The sequence below is a fragment of the Macaca thibetana genome, chromosome 18, assembly GCF_024542745.1.
Source record: "Macaca thibetana thibetana isolate TM-01 chromosome 18, ASM2454274v1, whole genome shotgun sequence".
NCBI classification, from domain to species: domain Eukaryota; kingdom Metazoa; phylum Chordata; class Mammalia; order Primates; family Cercopithecidae; genus Macaca; species Macaca thibetana.
This window is the reverse complement of record NC_065595.1, coordinates 71,714,725-71,735,773: the sequence shown is the minus strand read 5'-3', so window position 1 is coordinate 71,735,773 and position 21,049 is coordinate 71,714,725. Positions and strand designations below refer to the sequence as shown.

At 41.0% G+C, this 21,049-nt stretch overlaps 1 protein-coding gene across 5 annotated transcripts in view; it reads left to right on the top strand.

Annotated features, from left to right (window-relative positions):
- The window catches only part of PTPN2 (protein tyrosine phosphatase non-receptor type 2), a 98,907-nt gene extending 82,297 nt beyond the window's left edge, over nt 1-16,610 (top strand). For 3 of the 5 annotated variants that reach the window (XM_050767570.1, XM_050767573.1, XM_050767574.1), the window contains one exon: nt 7,319-8,125. In XM_050767570.1, coding sequence (XP_050623527.1) covers nt 7,319-7,526 — 208 coding nt within the window. In that variant the 3' untranslated portion in view covers nt 7,527-8,125. Of the gene's footprint in view, nt 1-7,318; nt 8,126-8,236; nt 8,330-16,243 lie in introns of those variants that run through there. The other 2 variants (XM_050767571.1, XM_050767572.1) reach the window with 2 other exon arrangements.
- Nucleotides 16,611-21,049: the final 4,439 nt, after the last annotated feature.

Here is a 21,049-nt window from a genome sequence, read left to right as displayed (position 1 = left end):
TGAGCTGAGATCACCACCACTGCACTCCCACCTGGGTGACAAAGCAAGACCATGTCTCATAAATAATAATAAATAATTATGTGGATATGATATATGATACGAAATAATATAGGCCCTTTTTTTATTGAATTAATATAACCTTTTTTTTTTCCTCTGTCACCCAGGCTGGAGTGCAGTGGCACAACCTCAGCTCACTGCTCCACCTCCTGGGTTCAAGCCATTCTCCTGCCTCAGCCTCTTGTGTAGCTGGGATCACAGGCGCCACCACGCCCAGCTAATTTTTGTGTTTTTAGTAGAGAGACGGTTTCGCCATGTTAACAAGGCTGGTCTTGAACTCCTGACCTCAGGTGATCCAACCGCCTCAGCCTCCCAAGGTGCTGGGATTACAGGCGTGAGCCACTGTGCCCGGCCAAAGAGCCACTGTGCCTGGCCAAATTAATACAACCTTTGTTTCTTACCTGAGGGTATTTGATGACAAAGATGTTCTCAAGGAGCTTTCAGCCAATACTTATAAATAGAAACCAATTCAAAAATCCTTTAAAACAATCATGATTGAGTGTAAAAGTTAATATAATTAGGTGCTAAAATATATGGTATGGTACAGAAAGTAATACGAATATCTGCCATTTGTACTATAGTTATAACGTAACTGATAATATGCCTTTAATAAAACATTTAAACATGTAAGCTTAATTCCATTACTGGAGGAAGAAAAAGGCGTTTTTAAAAAAATCCGTATGACTGTGGCATCTATTCAGAATTTTAAATTACAACTACATTTCTAAGACTGTCTGTCACAGATTAGGAAGCTGGTAACCTGGTATAAGTCACATAGCAAAGTGAATGAGCTTTTTATTTGCTCTGTCCTGCATGTCTGAATACCTTTTCTTCTTCACTTTTTGCCAAACATACTTCTTATTGTGGGGATTTTATCTTGTGGTTGTATTTGTTAGATTGGAATGAAAATAGTCAAGGTCTGCCATATATTATAGCTTCACTGCTCTATTTTCCTAATATAAAAATTAAACGTGAAATTTTATCAGTGCTAATAACATATTCCAATACATAATACATGTATTATTATAGATTACAGTGGAAGAGTTTATTATGGTTTAGCAATGTTATTCCTAATTTTTGACTTCAGTAGTTTTAGACTGCAAAAGAAAGCATGATGTTTTTTGGTTCCTTTTTTCATCTTAAATAGAATACCTTTAAATCAGGAAGTAATAGTTTTAAATTACCTTAACTTTTTCAATAATAAGGCTTTCAGATTCCTAGTGTTATTGCTTTTTTCCCCCTTTTATCTAGTACTATCTGCAGAATTAAATGAAAAACAGGTTTGATGACTGAAATAGCGTTCTTAGTATTTCAGAAGTGTTGAGTTTTAATCTGCAAAGATTCAGACCAGCCATGTTAATCCCAGTGAGTTAAATCACTCATCCAAGGCTGCGAATACAGAGGAGACTAGAAAAACCACTCCGGAGTTACAGAGTGATTGCCAAAGGCTGTTTTATGGGATCTGTGTGTGTATGTGCCTGTACATGTTTTCACATGTGGTGGTGGTGTTTTCTTCTTTCCCTTTTTTCCTTTCGTGTCTGATAAATGAGACTGGTGCATGTTTGAAAGCAGAGAGAGAGTCCCAACAGAAAAGTAAGTGGAGAAGGCTGATTGCTAAAACAAGGTTACAGAAATAAAAAAGAGGAGGCCGGGCATGGTGGCTCACGCCTGTAATCTCAGTGCTTTGGGAGGCCAAGGCAGGCAGATCACTTGAGGTCAGGAGTTCGAGACCAGCCTGGCCAACATGGTGAAACCCCGTCTCTGCTGAAAATACAAAAATTAGCCAGGCATGCTGGCACACACCTGTTGTCCCAGCTACTTGGGAGGCTGAGGTGGAAGAATTGCTTGAACCCACGAGGTTACAGTGAGCCAAGATCATACCACTATACTCCAGACTGGGCAACAGAGCAAGACTCTATCTCAAAAAAAGATAAAAAGAAATGTAAAAGAAGAGCATAGGATCAGGGATGTGAAATAAAGGTTACTCTGAACAGTTTTATTTTTTAATCAGTCCCAGTAATTTTTAATACCTATAGATAGCTTTGCATTAAAGATCCTAATAAGTCTTATTGAAAGAATTTCAACTTTTTTTTTTCCCCTCCAAGATGGAGTCTCGCTCTGTCACCCAGGTTGTTGGAGTACAGTGGCGCAATCTTGGCTCACTGCAACCTCCGCCTCCTGGGTTCTGGCAATTCTCCTGCCTTAGCCTCCCAAGTAGCTGGGATTACAGGCCCCTGCCACCACACCCAGCTAAGTTTTGTATTTTTAGTAGAGACAGGGTTTCACCGTGTTGGCCAGGTGAAACCTCCTGACCTTGTGATCCTCCCACCTCAGCCTCCCAAAGTGCTGGGATTACAGACGGGAGCACCATGCCTGGCCAGAATTTCAGCTTTCAAAAGAAATAGAACACAGTACTTTCTTGTATTCATTTTCATTGTTGAATATCCTCCAAAGCAGTGTTTTTCAAATTGAAGGTCAAATCACATAGTTGTGAAGTTTATTGGATTATAAACATTTTAAAAAATTATCAGCATATCAAAAATAATAACATGAATTTAACAGATGCTGGCAAAGTTGTGGAGAAAAAGGAAAGTTTAAACGCTGTTGGTGGGAGTGTCAATTAGTTCAACTATTGTGGAAGACAGTGTGGTGATTCCTCAAAGACCTAAAAACAGAAATACCATTCAACCCAGCAATCCCATTACTGGTCTACACCCAAAAGAATATAAGTCATTGTACTATAAAGACACATGCACGTGTATGTTGATTGCAGTACTGTTCACCATAGCAAAGACATGGAATCAATCTAAATGCCCATCAATGATAGACTGCATCAAGAAAATGTGGTACATATACAGCATGGAATGCTATGCAGCCATAATAAAGAACGAGATCATGTCCTTTGTAGGGGCTTGGATGGAGCTGGAGGCCATTATCCTTAGCAAACTAATGCAGGAACAGAAAACCAAATACCACATGTTCTTACAAGTGAGAGCTAAATGATGAGAACACATGGACACATAGAGGGGAACAACACACACTGGGGCCTGTTGGAGGGTGGAGGGTGGGAGGAGGGGGACAGTCAGGAAAAGTGACTAATGGGTACTAGGCTTAATACCTGGGGGATGAAATAATCTGTACAACAAACCTCCGCGACACAAGTTTCAAGCTTACATAACAAGCCTGCATGTGTACGTACCCCTGAACTTAAAAAAGAATTTTAACCTGTTTTTATACATGTATGTGTGATGTATAAATTCCGTATATTTACATATACATTGTGTACATATGTAAGTGTGTGTGTGAGGGTACTCTGTTGTGAGGCTGTTTCTTACTGTAGGTTACAGTCTGAGTTTGAAAGCCAGTATTCTCAATTACAGTCCAACCCAGAAACCCAGTTCACTGAGAGTGAGAAACAACTTGGACATAGGAAAAGTCTGGAGCAGGCAGAGTGGCTCATGCCCGTAATCCCAACACTCGGGGAGGCTGAGGCGGGTGGATCACTCGAGCCTAGCAGTTCAAGACCAGCCTGCGCAACATGGCAAACCCTGTCTCTACAAAAAATACAAAAATTAGCCACATGTGGTGGTACATGCCTGTAGTCTCAAGGGAGGCTGAGGTGGGAGGATTGCTTGAGCCCAAGAGGTTGAGGCTGCAGGGAGCCATGATCACACCACATGATCTTCTGTGGGCAAGGGTCCACGGGAGGCATAGGGTCCACGGGAGGCATTCCCGTTGATTAATGGCCTAAGTTGCATAAATATAAATATATGGGAAAACCTGGGCAGGTCCCACTTGGCAAGTGATTACACAGACTGATTTCTTTAGGCCCCACTAGGAAGAAAAGATTTTATCACAAATCGAGAGTAGTCTGTCATTCTCTGGAATTGTGTTCTTAAATTAGATAAAGGCATGCCTTGGTATTTGTCTCTAGTCCATTCCTGAATCATGTAGTGCACTTTTGGAAAGCAAAAACTTCCATTCCATTCTTTTAAATGATCTCAGCCCAACCAGAAAGCATAATCAGTTCCCCCAAATATAGTACAAAACCTTTTAAACTCCTATATAGCATTTAAAGCACTAATTATGTAATCATATAACACTTAATGGACTCATTATTGGGCTTATATGGTAAATGACAAAATACTAGATACAAATTATAATTACCTTTTATACCGCAATGAAAATAAAAAATGAAACAATATGTTAAAGATTATATCTAAATTGGAAGCTTGTTACCGATACCCCCAGGCTCCTGGCAAAAGCTGAGAAAGGGCCCATGGGAGGCTAACCCCTCTCTGGTTTTATACATATTTTGCCTACACTTGAACACAAATGTTTTTCACTAGCAGGTACATGCGTATTTGTGATAGTGAATTTTCAATTCAGAGAGTGAATTCTGAGTAAGAATTTTTGCAAGTCATTATAGCAAATATTCAGATGGAGTTCAGACAGCCAGGGATACCTGTGTATATGATAACAAAAAGTGAAAAAGACATGAGAAAGCACCATAAGATGAACAAAAATAGCAAAACACAGTCCGTCCTCAAGTTGCGGAATATGTTATGAAGATAAAACAAGTACCCAAGTTAGCACATTATTAGTAAATAATAAATTACTTCAAATTAAATGCCGTAAGAATAGAAGGGCTAGAGGGGGTGGAGCGAGGATAATTGAGTATAATTGAAATGAGAGGACAGGAGAGAAGGGAAGGTTTCTATTTTAGTGGGGGAACAAATTTGGAGAACAGCAAAAAATGGCAAGAACAAAGTTCTGCATAGCAGGAGAATATTGGCAAGCACTTGTATGGACATGTGTTCTCAGTTCTCTTGGGTACGTATCTAGGAGTGGAATTGCTGGGTCATATGGTAACTCTATGTTTAACTTTTTGAGGGGCTGTCAAAAGCTGTTTTCTATGGCAGCTGAACCATTTTACATTCCCACTAACAATCTCTTGGGGAGAGAAGGTTCCAGTACACCAAAGAAGTGTAACATTGATTAAAGTATTCTAATACATAGTTCAATTCAGATTTCTCTTGTCTGAAAGGTTCACCATATAGCTTTTTTAATAAACAGTTTTTTGGAAAGATAATTTATATACCATAAAGTTTACTCCTTTAAAGTATACGATTCAATGAATTTTAATACATTTACCAAATTGTGTAGCTGGCACCACGATCTAATTTGAGAACATTTTCCTGATCCCAACTTCTGTAGCTGTTTAAAAAATATTTCAAGATTAATCAAAGATTCATACTGTATTTAGTTGATGTGAGTCTTTGGTCTCCTTTAATCCCTACCTTTTTCTTCCTTCCTTGACATTTGTATTTTTGAAGCTTCTAGACCAGTTATCTTTTAGAATGCCTCATGCAATGCATTTCTTTAATCTTTATTTATCATAGTTAAATTCAGGTTAAACATCTTGACCAGGAAAAAAGTAGTCTCAATGTAGGAGACATTGAAGAGGGATTTGAGATTTTTAAGCACTATTGTGCACTGGGCCCTGTAACCAAAAAAACAAAGTTTTAAATCAAGCTGCATGTCTAGGAGTATGCTCTAGAAAAATTACCATGGCAATAATATTTAATTTGAGGGTAGGAAAGCTAGTTAGGCCTTTGCTGTAATACAGAAAAGTGAAAAGAGGGGATGGAAGAAATAGTAACCTACATGTTGCCATTGGCCGTTTTTTTGTGTGTGTGTGTGTGTGTGTGTGTGTGTGTGTGTGTGTGTGTGTTTTGAGACGGAGTCTCGCTCTGTTGCCCAGGCTGGAGTGCAGTGGCCAGATCTCAGCCTCCCGAGTAGCTGAGACTACAGGCGCCTGCCACCTCGCCTGGCTAGTTTCTTGTATTTTTTTAGTAGAGACGGGGTTTCACCGTGTTAGCCAGGATGGTCTCGATCTCCTGACCTCGTGATCCGCCCATCTCGGCCTCCCAAAGTGCTGGGATTACAGGCATGAGCCAACGCGCCCGGCCTTGTGTGTGTTTTTTATAGAGAGGTAAGATCTTGCTGTATTGCACAAGCTGGACTTGAATTCCTGGGCTTAAGCCATCTTCCTGAGTAGCTGGGTGGCATTATTATTTATATAGAACAGGACTAAGTATCTTGGGAGTCAAGAGACTTTCCATTGAAACAAAATTTCTGAGACCAGATGCAGTGGCTCATGCCTGTAATCCCAGCACTTTGGGAGGCTGAGGTGGGCGGATCACTTGAGATCAGGAGTTCGAGACCAGCCTGGCCAACATGGTGAACCCTCATCTCTACTAAAAATACAAAAAAAAATTAGCAAGGCGTGGTGGTGCACGTCTGTAATCCCAATTACTTTGGAGGCTGAGGCAGGGGAATTGCTTGAACCCAGAAGGCGGAGGTTTCAGTGAGCCAAGATCATGTCACTGCACTCCAGCCTGGGCAACAGAGCAAGACTCCTTCCCCCACCCAATCCCCCCACCCCCAAAAAAAATTCTGTATCGACTATGAAAATGGGAGCTAGAAATGTGTATGGTCAAAGAAAAGAATAGGGGCTCCCACAACAGAACAGAACATTCATGGAAATATTAGATAGATAGCTTTTATAAGAGCCTTAACCGTCAAACATGACCAGGAAAGGGGATCAGATGCAGGCAGTACCCCCTTGTGTTCCCACTCCTGCTTCTGCTGACTAGTTAACAAAGAAGGAAAGAAAACAGTCATCATTTCACGTTTCCAGAAAGTTCCTTGCTTATTTTCAGGTCCCACTAAAAGCAGTTATCAATATAAAATTGTACCAGGAATGGCTGTCAAGGTACATCTCTGAATCATTTAAGAATATTGAGGCTTTTCTTGGCCGGGCACTGTGGCTCACTCATCTCAGCACTTTGGGAGGCCAAGGCAGCTGAATTGCTTGAGGTCAGGAGTTCGATCAGCCTGGCCAACATGGCAAAACCCTGTCTCTACTAAAAATACAAAAAATTAGCTGGGCATGGTGGTGCACGCTTGCAATCCCAGTTACTCGGGAGGCTGAGGCACGAGAATCACTTGAGCGTGGGAGGCGGAGGTTGCAGTGAACCAAGATTGCACCACTGCACTCCAGGCTGGGTGACAGAGCAAGACGCTATCTCAAAAAAAAAAAAAATATTGAAGCTTTTCCCCTCATTATTCCTGTGTTCAAGTAGGGTGAAAACTATGTGGATACGGATGGTTTTATTTGCGCCTAGGTCCTCTGTGTTAGAGTACTCAAGTCCTGCCCTGTGTGCACTTCCTTTTACTTGTTTTTATTTCTTCATAGTGCTCTACGGAAACGTATCCGAGAGGACAGAAAGGCCACCACAGCTCAGAAGGTGCAGCAGATGAAACAGAGGCTAAATGAGAATGAACGAAAAAGAAAAAGGTGGTTATATTGGCAACCTATTCTCACTAAGATGGGGTTTGTGTCAGTCATTTTGGTTGGCGCTTTTGTTGGCTGGACACTGTTTTTTCAGCAAAATGCCCTATAAATAAACAATTAATTTTGCCCAGCAAGCTTCTGCACTAGTAGCTGACAGTGCTACATTAATCACAGGGGTTTGTCTGCAGCAAACGCCTCATATCCCAGAAACGGTGCAGTAGAATAGACATCAACCAGATAAGTGATATTTACAGTCACAAGCCCAACATCTCAGGACTCTTCACTGCAGGTCCCTCTGAAACCCAAACTGTAAATGGCTGTCTAAAATAAAGACATTCATGTTTGTTAAAAACTGGTAAATTTTGCAACTGTATTCATACATGTCAAACGCAGTATTTCACCTGACCAACATTGAGAAATCCTTTATCACAGGATTTGCTTTTGGAGGCTATCTGGATTTTAACCTGCACTTGATACAAGCAATAAATATTGTGGTTTTATCTACGTTATTAATGGAAAGAAAATGACATTTAAATAATGTGTGTGATGTATAATGTACTGTTGACATGGGCAGCAACACTTTATATTCTTAAACATTTCAGGGTAAATATATTTTATAAATATCTATTTAATCTTTTGTAGTTAACTGTACTTTTTAAGAGCTCAATTTGAAAAATGTTACATAAAAAAATAAATTGTGTGTTGATTCAATTGTACTGGATACATTTTCCATTTTTCTAAAGAGAAGTTTGATATGAGGAGTTAGAAGTCGGAATAAGCAATTTCTACTATACATTGCATTTCTTTTATGTTTTACAGTTTCCCCCATTTTAAAAAGAAAAGCAAACAAAGAAACAAAAGTTTTTCCTAAAAATATCTTTGAAGGAAAATTCTCCTTACTGGCATAGTCAGGTAACAATTGGTCAAGACTTTTGTAAAGAAATTGGTTTCTGTAAATCCCATTATTAATATGTTCATATTTCATGAAAATTTCAATGTAGTTGGGGTAAATTATTTAGGAAGCAAAAGTAAGAAGCAGCATTTTATGATTCATGATTTCAGTTTACTAGACTGAAGTTTTGAAGTAAACATTTTTCAGGTTCTTTCTACTTCAATAAATAGTATGATGATATGCAAACCTTACATTGTCATTTTAACTTCTTAATATTTTTTTAAAGCATACTGTTTAATGAATTTAACTGCTCATTTGAGTGCTAGCTTTCTTCAGATTTCAACATTCCATTCAGTGTTTAACTTTTTTGTCTTAAACTTGAAATTGTTGTTGTAAATTTAATTGCTAGGAGGCATGGATAGCAAACATTATTATGAATAGCATACCTTATTTCAGTGGTTTTCAAACTATGCTCATTGGATGTCCAGGTGGGTCATCAAGTTACTTTCAACCACAGCTTCTCTGCCTTGTCTCTTTATGTGCCACTTAAGGTGTCTGCATAAGGCTTAAGTATTTTAAAGGGGGCAGTTATCATTTAAAAACAATTTGGTCGGGCGCGGTGGCTCACGCCTGTAATCCCAGCACTTTGGGAGGCCGAGGCGGGTGGATCACCTGAGGTCAGGAATTCGAGACCAGCCTGGCTAACATGGTGAAACGCCGTCTCTACTAAAAATGCAAAAATTAGCTGGGCGTGGTGGTGGGCGCCGGTAGTCCCAGCTACTCAGGAGGCTGAGGTATTAGAATTGCTTGAACCCAGGAGACGGAGGTTGCAGTGAGCCGAGATTGCACCACTGCACTCCAGCCAGGGCGACAGAGCGATACTCCATCTCAAAAGAAACAAACAGAAAACAGTTTGTGGCCAGGCGCGTGGCTCACGCCTGTAATCCCAGCACTTCGGGAGGCCAAGGTGGGTGGATCACGAGGTCAGGAGATTGAGACCATCCGGGCCAACATGGTGAAACCGTGTCTCTACTAAAAACAGAAAAATTAGTTGGGTGTGGTGGCACATGCCTGTAGTCTCAGCTCCTTGGGAGGTTAAGGCAGGAGAATCGCTTGAACCCGGGAGGCAGAGGTGGCAGTGAGCCGAGATTGCCACTGCACTCCAGCCTGGTGACAGAGCAAGACTTTGTCTCAAAAAAAAAAAAAAAAAAAAGTTTGAAAACCATTGGTGTAGATAGATATTTTGAATTGATTTGCATAGTCTCCTTGAATGTGTTAAATTATGTTGAAAGTATGAAAGCAGGATGTAGGTGGTACTATATATTAAATAAGATTTATATAACATGTGCCTGTGTCCTGATTCAGTATTACTGTGTCCTGTAACCTTGAAATGGAGAGGAGGTAAGAGGGACATTTTTTTATGTCTGTCTGCATTAAACATGTGTTGAGGCATCCAAGACCCTTCACATTTCAGGTTTTTATTGGTTTAAAACCTCTTTCCGGTTTGTATTGGTTTGTCTTTGCTAAATACAGTATGTTACTCTGCAAGTCACATATAAGTAGACCTTATGACATTTCCAGTTGAAACTAGGCTTGTTTTCGGTACACAGGTGAAGACTTGAGGAAGCCAGTGCCAGGGAGGACGTGCCTCACCCCCCTGCTGGCTGAATGCGCTTCATCCGCTTACGCTTTGCTTTCTGTATGCTTTCTGTCCTTCTGGGTGGTGTCGTGTATATTTTTAAAACCACATTCAGTGTGATGAACACTTGTTGGTACACTTCTAAGGTTAGTCATCTTTCCTTCTCCACGCAGATCCTTGAGAAGGGCATTGACAGTGGATGCGTTAGTGTTCAGTTGTTACCAGTAATCATATTTTTTGGTGGATGTCGTGAAAACACATGACATCGTGTTGTGCCCATGATCATTATCCTGACTTTTTATTTGGTGAGGTGTGCTGGTCAAAGAGACAGACGTGGCTGCCTTCTCTGGTAACAGCCAGAGGAAAAAGTTAGCAATTCTAGATGGGCTCTACAGCTTTAAAAAAACTGGTTGTATCCTTAGGTCCTCATGATATTAAATATTTTCTAATTTTAACAGATTTTAAGAGTCAGATATTATACTTTGACTTGAATGAGGTGTAGTGTTGTGTTGCTTTTTGAATAGGTTAAGGAAGAAAAAATTTTAAAAAACGGTTTTTTTTTTTTATTTTCAGGAGTTTTTATTTCGTATCTAGCTCATTTCCACTCATATCTATTTCTGCTAATAGATTGACAGCAACCTTTGGTTTAATGCCGTGTTCTCTAACTACACCAAGAAGTTATATATTCTTTCCAATGTTAGCCAAGTATTTATTTTATGTTAGCCTATGACTGACTTTTATCTGTGCTTGCACATACATAGAATGTAAAAATATAATTCTCCATGTTTAATGTATCCATATAAAAATGAAAATACTCATTTTCTGCATTCTTAAAGAGTTAAAAAAAGTAACATGTAATAAGTACATGGAGGACTTTAGAGCAATATAAAGGCCATTTCTTGTGTTGGAGGAGACTTTATACATTTGTCAGGTTTTCTGCCTTTTGGTCCTTTTATGTTCTTAGTCCATTTCATTGTTGTTCTAATGTTTTTACCAAGGAATGAACAAGAAAAGAGAAAGGAAGGAAAAAAAATGTGTTAATTGTTTTCTTTTAATGGTATGTCAGTGGAAGGGGTTCTGACTCTAAGCTAATGTGCACTTGTTGTGCCTGTCCTCTTTGTCTTAAACTAAAGTTGGTGGTATGAATCAAAAAGTGTTTATTGGTTTAAAAAGCAGTTTATGATATGAAACGGTCTTCCAGTTTTTATATCAACTCCTTTGCTTTCAACAGTCAGTTCAAAGCACCATTTATTGATCGTTTATTGTATTCCAGACACTGTATTTTTTTCTTTACTTATTACTCTACTTAATCCTCAACACACTTTTATGAAGTAGGTATTGTTGTTAGTCGACCTGAAACTGGCATTTCTCCATCCTTTTATGGTGCTGTCATTGAAAAGTCTCAGATGTGTAACATGTACTAGAATTAGATAATTCTCAAAGAAACACTGCAACTGCAACTCATTTCCCTCTGAGAAAAAATACCACTGACTAGATTACATATCTAGTTCCAGACCAGAACCTGGTGGTATTAAAAGTGTTTTGGTTGACTGTTGTATACCATAATGAGTACCTACATTCCCAAATTGCCTGCCTGGTTATTGTACAGACTTAAAAATCTAGTCTGCCTTGATTTTTACTTTTCAGATACAGATGTTTAAACAGATTTTTGCTGGGCACAGTAGCTCACACCTGTATTCCCTGAACTTTGGGAGGCCAAGGTGGGAGGATTGCTTAAGCCCAGGAGTTCGATCAAGATCAGCCTGGGTCTCTACTTTAAAAAAAAAAAAAAAAAGAAAAATTTTAGCTGAGTATGTTGGCATATGCCTGTAGTCCCAGCTACTCAAGAGGCTGAGGCAGGAGGATCGCATAAGCACAGAAGTTTGAGGCTGCAGCGAACTATGATGGAGCCATTGCACTCCAGCCTGGGCAATAGAGGAGACTTGTCTGTCTCTATGTATTTGTGTCTCTCTCTTGCGCGTGCATGCGCGCTCGCTCGCTCTATATATATACACGCACGCACATACATATAGAGAGATGTATATAAAATAGATATAAACATTTTAAAGATATATATATATATTTAAAAAATATATATTCTATTATAAGCCAAATGTCATCAGGCATGTAGTCCATTTCTTTCTGTGTTCAAGCAGGAGTTCCAGTTCTGTAAACATTGGTTTATCTTTTTTTCTAGCAGGTGCACACATGGGTTCTCAGTGATGTGTAGCCAGGGCATAGATTCCTCTCGGTCTGTTGTACCCTGCAGGGAGAGGTGTCTGAGGCCCTCCCTCACCTGGCTGTGCTTGACGCACAGTGCATAGCAGAAATGCCTGTTCTGCATTCCCATTTATACATCAACAGCTAATAAAGTCTCTTTTACTTTTAAGAGGCCCTTATTTGACTTTGACTTATTTAGATGGTAGGGGCCTAGAATCTTATTAATGAAATTTTGAAAAATAGAAATGTATTTTTTCACGATTTAAAAGCCACCTGTGTGGTTTACTCTGGAGTTGACCTGTTCCACTCATCCTTCTCCCCAGTTCATTTGTTTGGTTTCAGTTCCACTTTCCCTTATACCTATCTTCAAAGCAGTGTCTATGGGACAGCGTTACCAAGAGCCCTGACTGGGCCTGGCTTGGAACTCACTCCTGTAATCCCACCTCCCCCTAGAAGTGCAGCTACACTAGAAATTACAGCTGTCTTTGTTCCAGTGAGTATGTATAAGGGGTAACATGCCTTGGTGGGAAGCAGCTCAGATTGTGTGGCCTCCTCAATCCCTGCTCTACCGAGAGCTCCCCAGTTCCAGTACTGGACACTCAGTGGCTCTGTTCTGTGTGCCTGGTCCTAATACAGCCATTGTGTTGTTCATCCAGAATTAAGAATTTAAGCTTTTCACTCCTCTTTGGGTAGTATTATTTAAGTAAGAACTTCTAGGAAAATAGTATGAGTTTGGTTATTTTTCCCTCAGCAGCAGGAATTTTCTGAATATTTAGCACATTCAGTTGCTCCAAGAACAGCATTGAGCAATGCTGCACATGTGCTTTCTCCTAAGGCTGTCTCCCCTGGCGCCTGGGTTCTGGAAAGACTCATTGTCCTTCAGGGAGGGGAGCGTTTTTCCTCACTGCCATTGCTGAGCCTTTTCTCCTGCTGTGTACGGTTTAGCCCAGGATAGAGCCATCGCTGACTGTAAGCAGTGATGGATAGAAGTGTTTACTTGGTTTGCGAGGCCTTGTCTCTAATGGGTAACAATCTGACAAGGAAAACATTTCAAAGAGCCCTGACCGGGCCTGGTTTGGTAACTCACTCCTGTAATCCCAGTACTTCGGGAGACGGAGGCTGGAGAATCATTTGAGCCCAGGAGTTCGAGACCAGCCTGGGCAACACGGTAAAACCCCATCTCTATTTGAAAAAAAAAAAAAAAAAAAAAAAAAAAAAGCCCTGACCCTCTCTGGGCATTGGGAGAATGAAAAGTTCAGACTTTTGAACTCTTCCTACTTTATTTTTTTAAATTTTGGATGGAAGATGGGAATTATGCAATTTGGTGAGGATGTTACAGAAACTGCTTCAGGCCTTTCTGGTTTTGCGTTAGACAGTATGTTTTGAGGAGCTCCAAGAACTGCACAGGAATTTTTTTCTTTATACAGACCATTTTTTAAAGACACATCAAGTTCTTTATTGTGGCTCTAATTTGGCAGATTTTTCAGAGACAGGTTGCTCTTGATATATCAAATTTCTGCTATTAAAAACTTCAGTTATTTTGAGTTTGGTGAATTCAGGAGTGGGAACCTAGGTAAGTCATCTGTAGGGCATCTTTGCACCTTAAGAGAAGTTTCTGATTAGCCTCAATTCAGTTTAGTAGAATGTTAGTGTGGATTTCTGGTGGCACAACCTATTCTTGGTGCAGTTTGGCTTTCCGTGGCCTCAGGCGTAGAGCTGACTTGGGAGTGGACCCTCTGTCCACACCCACCCGACCCTTGCGCCTTCCAGCATAAAGCGGTGTGTGAGAGCCACCGTCTCCACAGAAAGCACCACGTTTGTTTCATTTGACTTGTTTGAACCCATTTATCTTGCCTTTGCCTTTTTAAATAAAAATAGCAAAAATTGATTCAAGTGAATCTATAAGAATTTTTTCAAGTGGAGCCCATTTTACTTTTCAGTCTTGCAGGTAAAGTCTTTAAAACAATCAACCCTCCTAATGATTTAACTGTATTTTCTTACCCCCCTCCCTGAATAATATTTACAAATAAATAATGTGAATTTTTAAAAACACTGTCCTTCAGTTGTTATAAATGATAGTTCATTCTTGGTAAGTATATCTGTAAGAAAATACTGGGGAAGGACATGAGGTATGGTGAACACCTACAGTTCTGCCAACCAGCTTAAATACATAATCTATATTTTACCCACGTAACACCTCTTCTAGGTAGACAGTATTCTCCCTATTTTCAGATGAGAAAACTGAGTCAAAGAATAAGTAACTTGCCCGATTGCACAGCTAGTACATAACAGAACTGAGATTCACTCTCCAATCTGTAGACTTCCAGTAACTCCCAACCTCATACTTTTTCTATTATGTTACACTGACTCTGTTGTTGTTGTTGTTTTTTTGGAGACGGAGTTTGGCTCTGTCACCCAGGCTGGAGTGCAGTGGCGCAGTCTCACTGCAAGCTCTGTCTCCCAGGTTCATGCCATTCTCCTGCCTCAGCCTCCCAAGTAGCTGGGACCACAGGCACCCGCCACCATGCCTGGCTCATTTTTTTGTATTTTTTTTTAGTAGAGACGGGGTTTCACCGTGTTAGCCAGAATGGTCTCGATCTCCATGATCCGCGTGCCTCGGCCTCCCAAAGTGCTGGGATTACAGGCTTGAGCCACTGTGCCCGATCGACTCTGTTTTTAATGGAATATTTAAATGGGAAAGTAATAGACAACCACTGTTACCTGTTAAAATCCAGAGTAATTCTCTGTTTTTTAAATGGAGCACATTTAAAAAACTTTGTGCACCAGTTTGAAGTACCACTGCAACAGAGAAATACTAGAACATCAGAGTATTCTCTAAACCAGATCATTATTTCATTCACATTGATTGGTCGAATTAAGTTGTTTATTTTTAAAAAACATGGATGCATGGAAAACATATTTTGCAGCACTTAGAATCAATAAAAAGTACCTTCAGCCATTTGGTTCAGGTTCTGAAGATTCATGTAATAAACATCCATAGTAGTTTTGAACTCACAGATATCTAATGAGAATGTTTTCTTGATGACTTGACATTTCTCTGTCAGTGTTGGATAATCAAAGAAAAAAATGACTGTTCAGAACACCACGGTGCTTGATACAATTATGCCAAATACCCTGTCTTTAAAGGGAGTAGCCTAATTCTCAGCATTTGGGAGTTCTTGACTAAATGTGTGGGTACGATTTATATTTCCTATTTGTTAATATATATGTGAAGATATAATACTGACAAGTATTTAGATTTGGAGGTTTTGTGGTACTGAGGGGAGTTGGGGGAAGAATGGAAATACCATTGACCTCCTAAAAAGTTCAGTTTCTTGCAAAGTTTGTGAAGTGACATCAAAAACTCAACTGCCCTTACAATAGCCATTCCATCTGTCTGTTGCTTATTTGAACTCTCATTTATTTTTACTTTTTGGCATTAAAATGCAATAAATCTGTCGATTATTTTATGTCTTTTATATTAATAGTAGCTTAAGATTGGGTCTCTTCATTTCAGTAGATATAATTGTTAGTATTATCCTTCAGGGCAAAAAGCATCTGCTAACAACCTGTGATTTAAAAATATAGGCCGACTTTATGTTCAAACATTATGTTGATAATATTTTTAGCAGTATTACACAGTGGAGGTCCAAATTGGATTAGACTTTTGCATTGAATTCCAAAGTATTGGTAAGTCTAGCACATACTATAAAGTCTTGCTAAATTCTTGTGGGTACATTATTTTTAAAACCTGTCTGTCTGTCAGTATCACATAGAGGTCACTTCTTGAGTAAAACAACATGACCTTAAAAATTCACATAATTCTTGAAAAAGAATATAAGTCACGACGCCTCCACATGAGGCCGCGCCACCCCACCCCCGTGTGATATCCGACACCTCAGCCATTTTACCAAGATAACAGTGGGGCACTTAGTGTGGTTGGATGCGGCATGTGGGGATGATTTTTGGTGGCCTTTTCAGTTCACTGTTAGTCCTTTTATGTTTGTGTGCATCTGTGTTCGTCTGTGTTTGGTAAATATGAATTGAATAGATGACTTCTTATTTTATGTTTTAGGCCAAGATTGACAGACACCTAATATTCATGACTTGAGAATATTCTGCAGCTATAAATTTTGAACCATTGATGTGCAAAGCAAGACCTGAAGCCCACTCCGGAAACTGAAGTGAGGCTCGCTAACCCTATAGATTGCCTCACAGTTGTTTGTTTACAAAGTAAACTTTACATCCAGGGGATGAAGAGCACCCACCAGCAGAAGACTTTGCAGAACCTTTAATTGGATGTGTTAAGTGTTTTTAATGCGTGTATGAAATGTAGAAAGATGTACAAGAAATAAATTAGGAGAGATTACTTTGTATTGTACTGCCATTCCTACTGTATTTTTATACTTTTTGGCAGCATTAAATATTTTTGTTAAATAGTCTTATGTTGGTTTGTGTGCATTATCTTAGGACAGCTCTGCTTCTAATAATGAATATTTTCCTGTGGGTTTATAATTTCTGTAACAAGTAACTGACATATTGCTGAGGCGGGCGGATCACTTGAGATGAGGATTTGAGACCAGCCTGGCCAACATAGCGAAACCCCGTCTCTACTAAAAATAGTAAAAAAATTAGACCTGGTGGCAGGCACCTGTAATCCCAGCTACTCGGGAGGCTGAGGCAGGAGAATCACTTGAACCCAGGAGGCAGAGGTTGCAGTGAGCGAAGATCTCACCACTACATTCCAGCCTGGGCAATGAGTGAAAACTCTGTCTCAAAAAAAAAGGTTTTTTAGTTGCCCTTCAATAGTCTTTCTATTCTTAATCGTACAGGTTAGGTGAAAGCAATAATAGAAGAGTTACGATATTCCTTTGTTACTTGGGAGAATATTAATATGGATAATGGTGTTGCCTTAAGATCGACATTAATTTCAAATCAAGTACAGCAGTTCAGTGCAGTTTTTAGAATCACAGCATCATTCCTGTGTTGGATGTTGTGCTTTCCCCAAACAATTCCCAGCACTTTGGGAGGCCGAGGTGGGCAGATCACAAGGTCAGGAGATCGAGACCATCCTGGCCAACATGGGGAAACCCCCTCTCTACCAAAATACAAAAAATTAGCCAGGCATAGTGGTGCGCGCTCGTAGTCCCAGCTACTCGGGAGGCTGAGGCAGGGGAATCGCTTGAGCCCGGGAGGTGGAGATTGCAGTGAGCCAAGATTGTGCCACTGCATTCCAGCCTGGCAACAGAGCCAGACTCTGTCTCAAAAATATATATATAACAAATTTTTTTTGTTTTGCCAACTTTGAAATTCATAAAATATTCATAAATACATCTATTTCATATCTTTAAATGACTTAGGTTCCTTTTTGCCTTATATGCCAGGTTTTCTGGGTCTATTTTAGGAGTACGTAAACTATTCCTGCTAGATATTTCCCGAAGGATGCATGAAAAGTTTATTATACTACAAAGTCGTATGGGAAGATGATCTTTCCGTGGTGTCAGCAAAGCTGCTGGCAAGAATCTACACTCCGCCACCTCTGTCTGCTCTTCCTGCACATGCTACCCCACTCCCGAAATGACCCAGAAACGTCTGCTCTTCCTGCACACGCTACCCTACTCCCGAAATGACCCAGAAACGCCATTTTAGCTTGTACTGTAGCTTAATAAAGCTACTGCTCTTCAGGTTTCCCTTCTATGACTTCTTGGCAGCATCATTAAGAACTCTGTCTTTGAAACTCTCTCCTTCGACTCCGAAAGACTTGTCTCTGGGTTTTCTTCGTCTCAGTTCTTCTGCCTGACTCTTGATTATTGGGGTTTCCGAGGACTCCATTTTTGGGCCTTTTATTTTAACACACTTAACCTTGGGTGATCTGATGTTTCCGCAAGTCTTTAATACCTGTAAGCTGATTACATGCAACTTCTTCAACTCCAGGCCAGATGTCACTTCAGAGTTATAAACCATATATCCAGTTCCCTAAGTGGTCATTGCATAAGCTCCTTACCCTCTAAAATTTAACATGATTTCCCTCCTTTCGTCTCTTCCTACTGTATTCCATCTATCTGGTGGCACCCCCTGGAAACCTGAAATTCATCTTTAGTTCCTCCACTTAGACTTCATGTCCAGTTTGGTTACAAAGTCCTGTCAGTTCTGCACAGTGACTCTTGCTCCCACTGCCCCTGCCTTGGTTTAAAGTTCCATGCTTGTCCAACCCATGGCCCACGGGCTGCATGCCACCCAGGATGGCTTTAATGCGACCCAACACAAATTTGTAAACCTCCTTAAAACGTGTGGGATTTTTTTGCAATTTTTTTGTTTGTTTTGTTTTGTTTTAGCTCACCAGCTATTACTAGTGCATTTTATATGTGGCCCAAGACAATTCTTCCAGTGTGGCCCACGGAAGTCAAAAGATTGGACACCCCTGACTTAAACCTTCCTTGTGTGTGCGGGTCACAGCAGCAGGTTCCTGCCTAGACATGCCTGTTTGTGCCAATCCACTTAGCACAGCTCCCAACTAATTTAAGATGTTACCCTCCTTAAAATTCGCTTATGGCCGGGCGCGGTGGCTCACGCCTGTAATCCCAGCTCTCAGGGAGGCAGAGGCGGGAGGATAGCTTGAGCCCAGGAGTTTGAGACCTGCCTGGGTAATATAGCGAGACCCCGTTCTCCACAAAAAGGAAAAAAAATCACAAAAAAAATCGCTTATGGCACCTTAGACAATTTCATCTTCATTTTAAATCACAAAGCCTCAGTACCCGCCTGCCCTGATAAGGCACCCTAAGCTGCAGCCATCCCAAACGATTTGGAATTAGTGAAATATTGTTCATTTGCTCTGAATATGTAGTGAACACACTTATGTGCTTGGCACTATAGGAGACAGTGGATGTTCAGTGATGGGGGAAAACGACTGTAGTCTACTGTGGTCTTATGGGAGAGTTAAAACAACAAACCTGTAAATAAGTGAGATACTAGGAGTAGTTGGCACTGAATGTTCTTTTGGGATGGCCACGTAAGCCCTCAGTTCGGAAAGGGCAGTGGCAAGACAAGACTCGAGCTTTCCGGATCGGATGCGACTCTACCCTGTGGTCTGCAGGACAGGCAGGCATGTATGCCCAAGGCAGCTCTGGAAGCCACGAGAAGCGTCTCTGAAATAAGCCGTGTCTGCCACTGCCCTGTGCCGTCACTTATTTTTGATGAAAAACCAGTATCTTAACCAATAGAATCAGAAACTTATATTCTGCTTGGAAAATAATGGCATCTAAGTAGAAAACTAAAAATTCTTAATTCAGGCCGGACACAGTGGCTCATGCCTGTAATCCCAGCACTTTGGGAGGCAGAGGCGGGCAGGTTTACCTGAGGTCAGAAGTTTGAGACCAGCCTGGCTGACATGGTGAAACCCCATCTCTACTAAAAAATACAAAAATTAGCCGGACATAGTGGTGCACGCCTATAATCCCAGCTACTCAGGAGGCTGAGGCAGGAGAATCGCTTGAACCTGGGAGCTAGCAGTTGCAGTAAGGTGAGATTGCGCCATTGCACTCCAGCCTGGGCGACAAGAATGAGACTCCATCTAAAAAAAAAAAAAAAAAAAATTCTTAATTCCAATGCCCCCAGGACGACTTGATTTTAAAGCCAACAAATCTGCTTCAGTCTAACTTTGTGTGGAGCAAGTGGTAGAGACATTTACTCCTTTCCAGATACAGGTGGTTCTCCGTATTCGTGGGTTCCCCATTTGACATTTGTGGGTTCAACCCACGACAGATCAAAAGAAAACATAATACCACAATAAAAAGTAATACAAATAAAAAGCATAGTATAGGCCAGACACGGTGGCTCATGCCTATAATCCCAGCACTTTGGGAGGCCGAGGTGGGCAGATCACTTGCCGTCAGGAGTTCGAGACCAGCCTGGCCAACATGGTGAAACCCTGCAGGTCTCTACTAAAAATACAGAAGTTAACGGGGCGCGGGGGCGCCTGTAATTCCAACTACTTGGGACACTGAAGCACGAGAATCACTTGAACCTGGGAGGCGGAGGTTGCAGTGAACCGAGATCGCACCACTGCATTCCAGCCCAAGCGACAGAGCAAGACTCCATCTCAAAAAATAAAAATTAAATAAATAAATAAATAAATACAGGGTTGGGGGAGTCACTCAGTATCGTTTTCGGTTCAGTGTACCAAGAAGCACAAGGAAAAGCGTCTTTTCCCACCCTGTGGAACTCGAGCAATGATCACAGATTGCAAACGCGGAAAAATGGACGAAGCAGTTTATCCACGTAAGGATCCAGATTTGTGCGCTGAGTTTTCCATGACTGTCCTGCCCTTTCTCCAACAGCGAAAAGAACGGCTCTTTTCTAGCCAGGATTGGAGGTGGGCGCTGGTGAGCAGGCGCAAAGTGGGCGTCGTATTGCAGCCTACGGGCGTTACCGTCTCAGTGCAGTGTCTCATGAACCGATGCTCGTGGAACGCAGGCAATACGAAGAAAATTACATAAATGCAAAGAAACCACGCCGCCGGAGTGTCTTTGGATGAAGTGACTAAAGCACCTGAATAATTAATATTAATTTGCTTGTGTTTCTGATAGTCTTAATGGACTTTGAGGAAGTTTGAATAAAAATGACAGGTAATGCGTATCTGTGTTTGAGCAACAATCTGCTAAGCCGGAGTTCGACATGAATAATTTTAGCCGAACATGAGTGAGGGAAGCTCAGCGGTCTCTGAGCTCTGCGAGTCCCCAGCATCGCCCTCCGCGTCGGGCTGGGTCTGCAGAGCCGGCCCGAACCCGGCCGCCCCCACGGCCTGCACCTGCGCTCCCCTCAGTATTCCCTGAGGCCGGGCCGGGGCTTCGCCCGCGGCTAACGCCTAGCGGTGATTTCATGC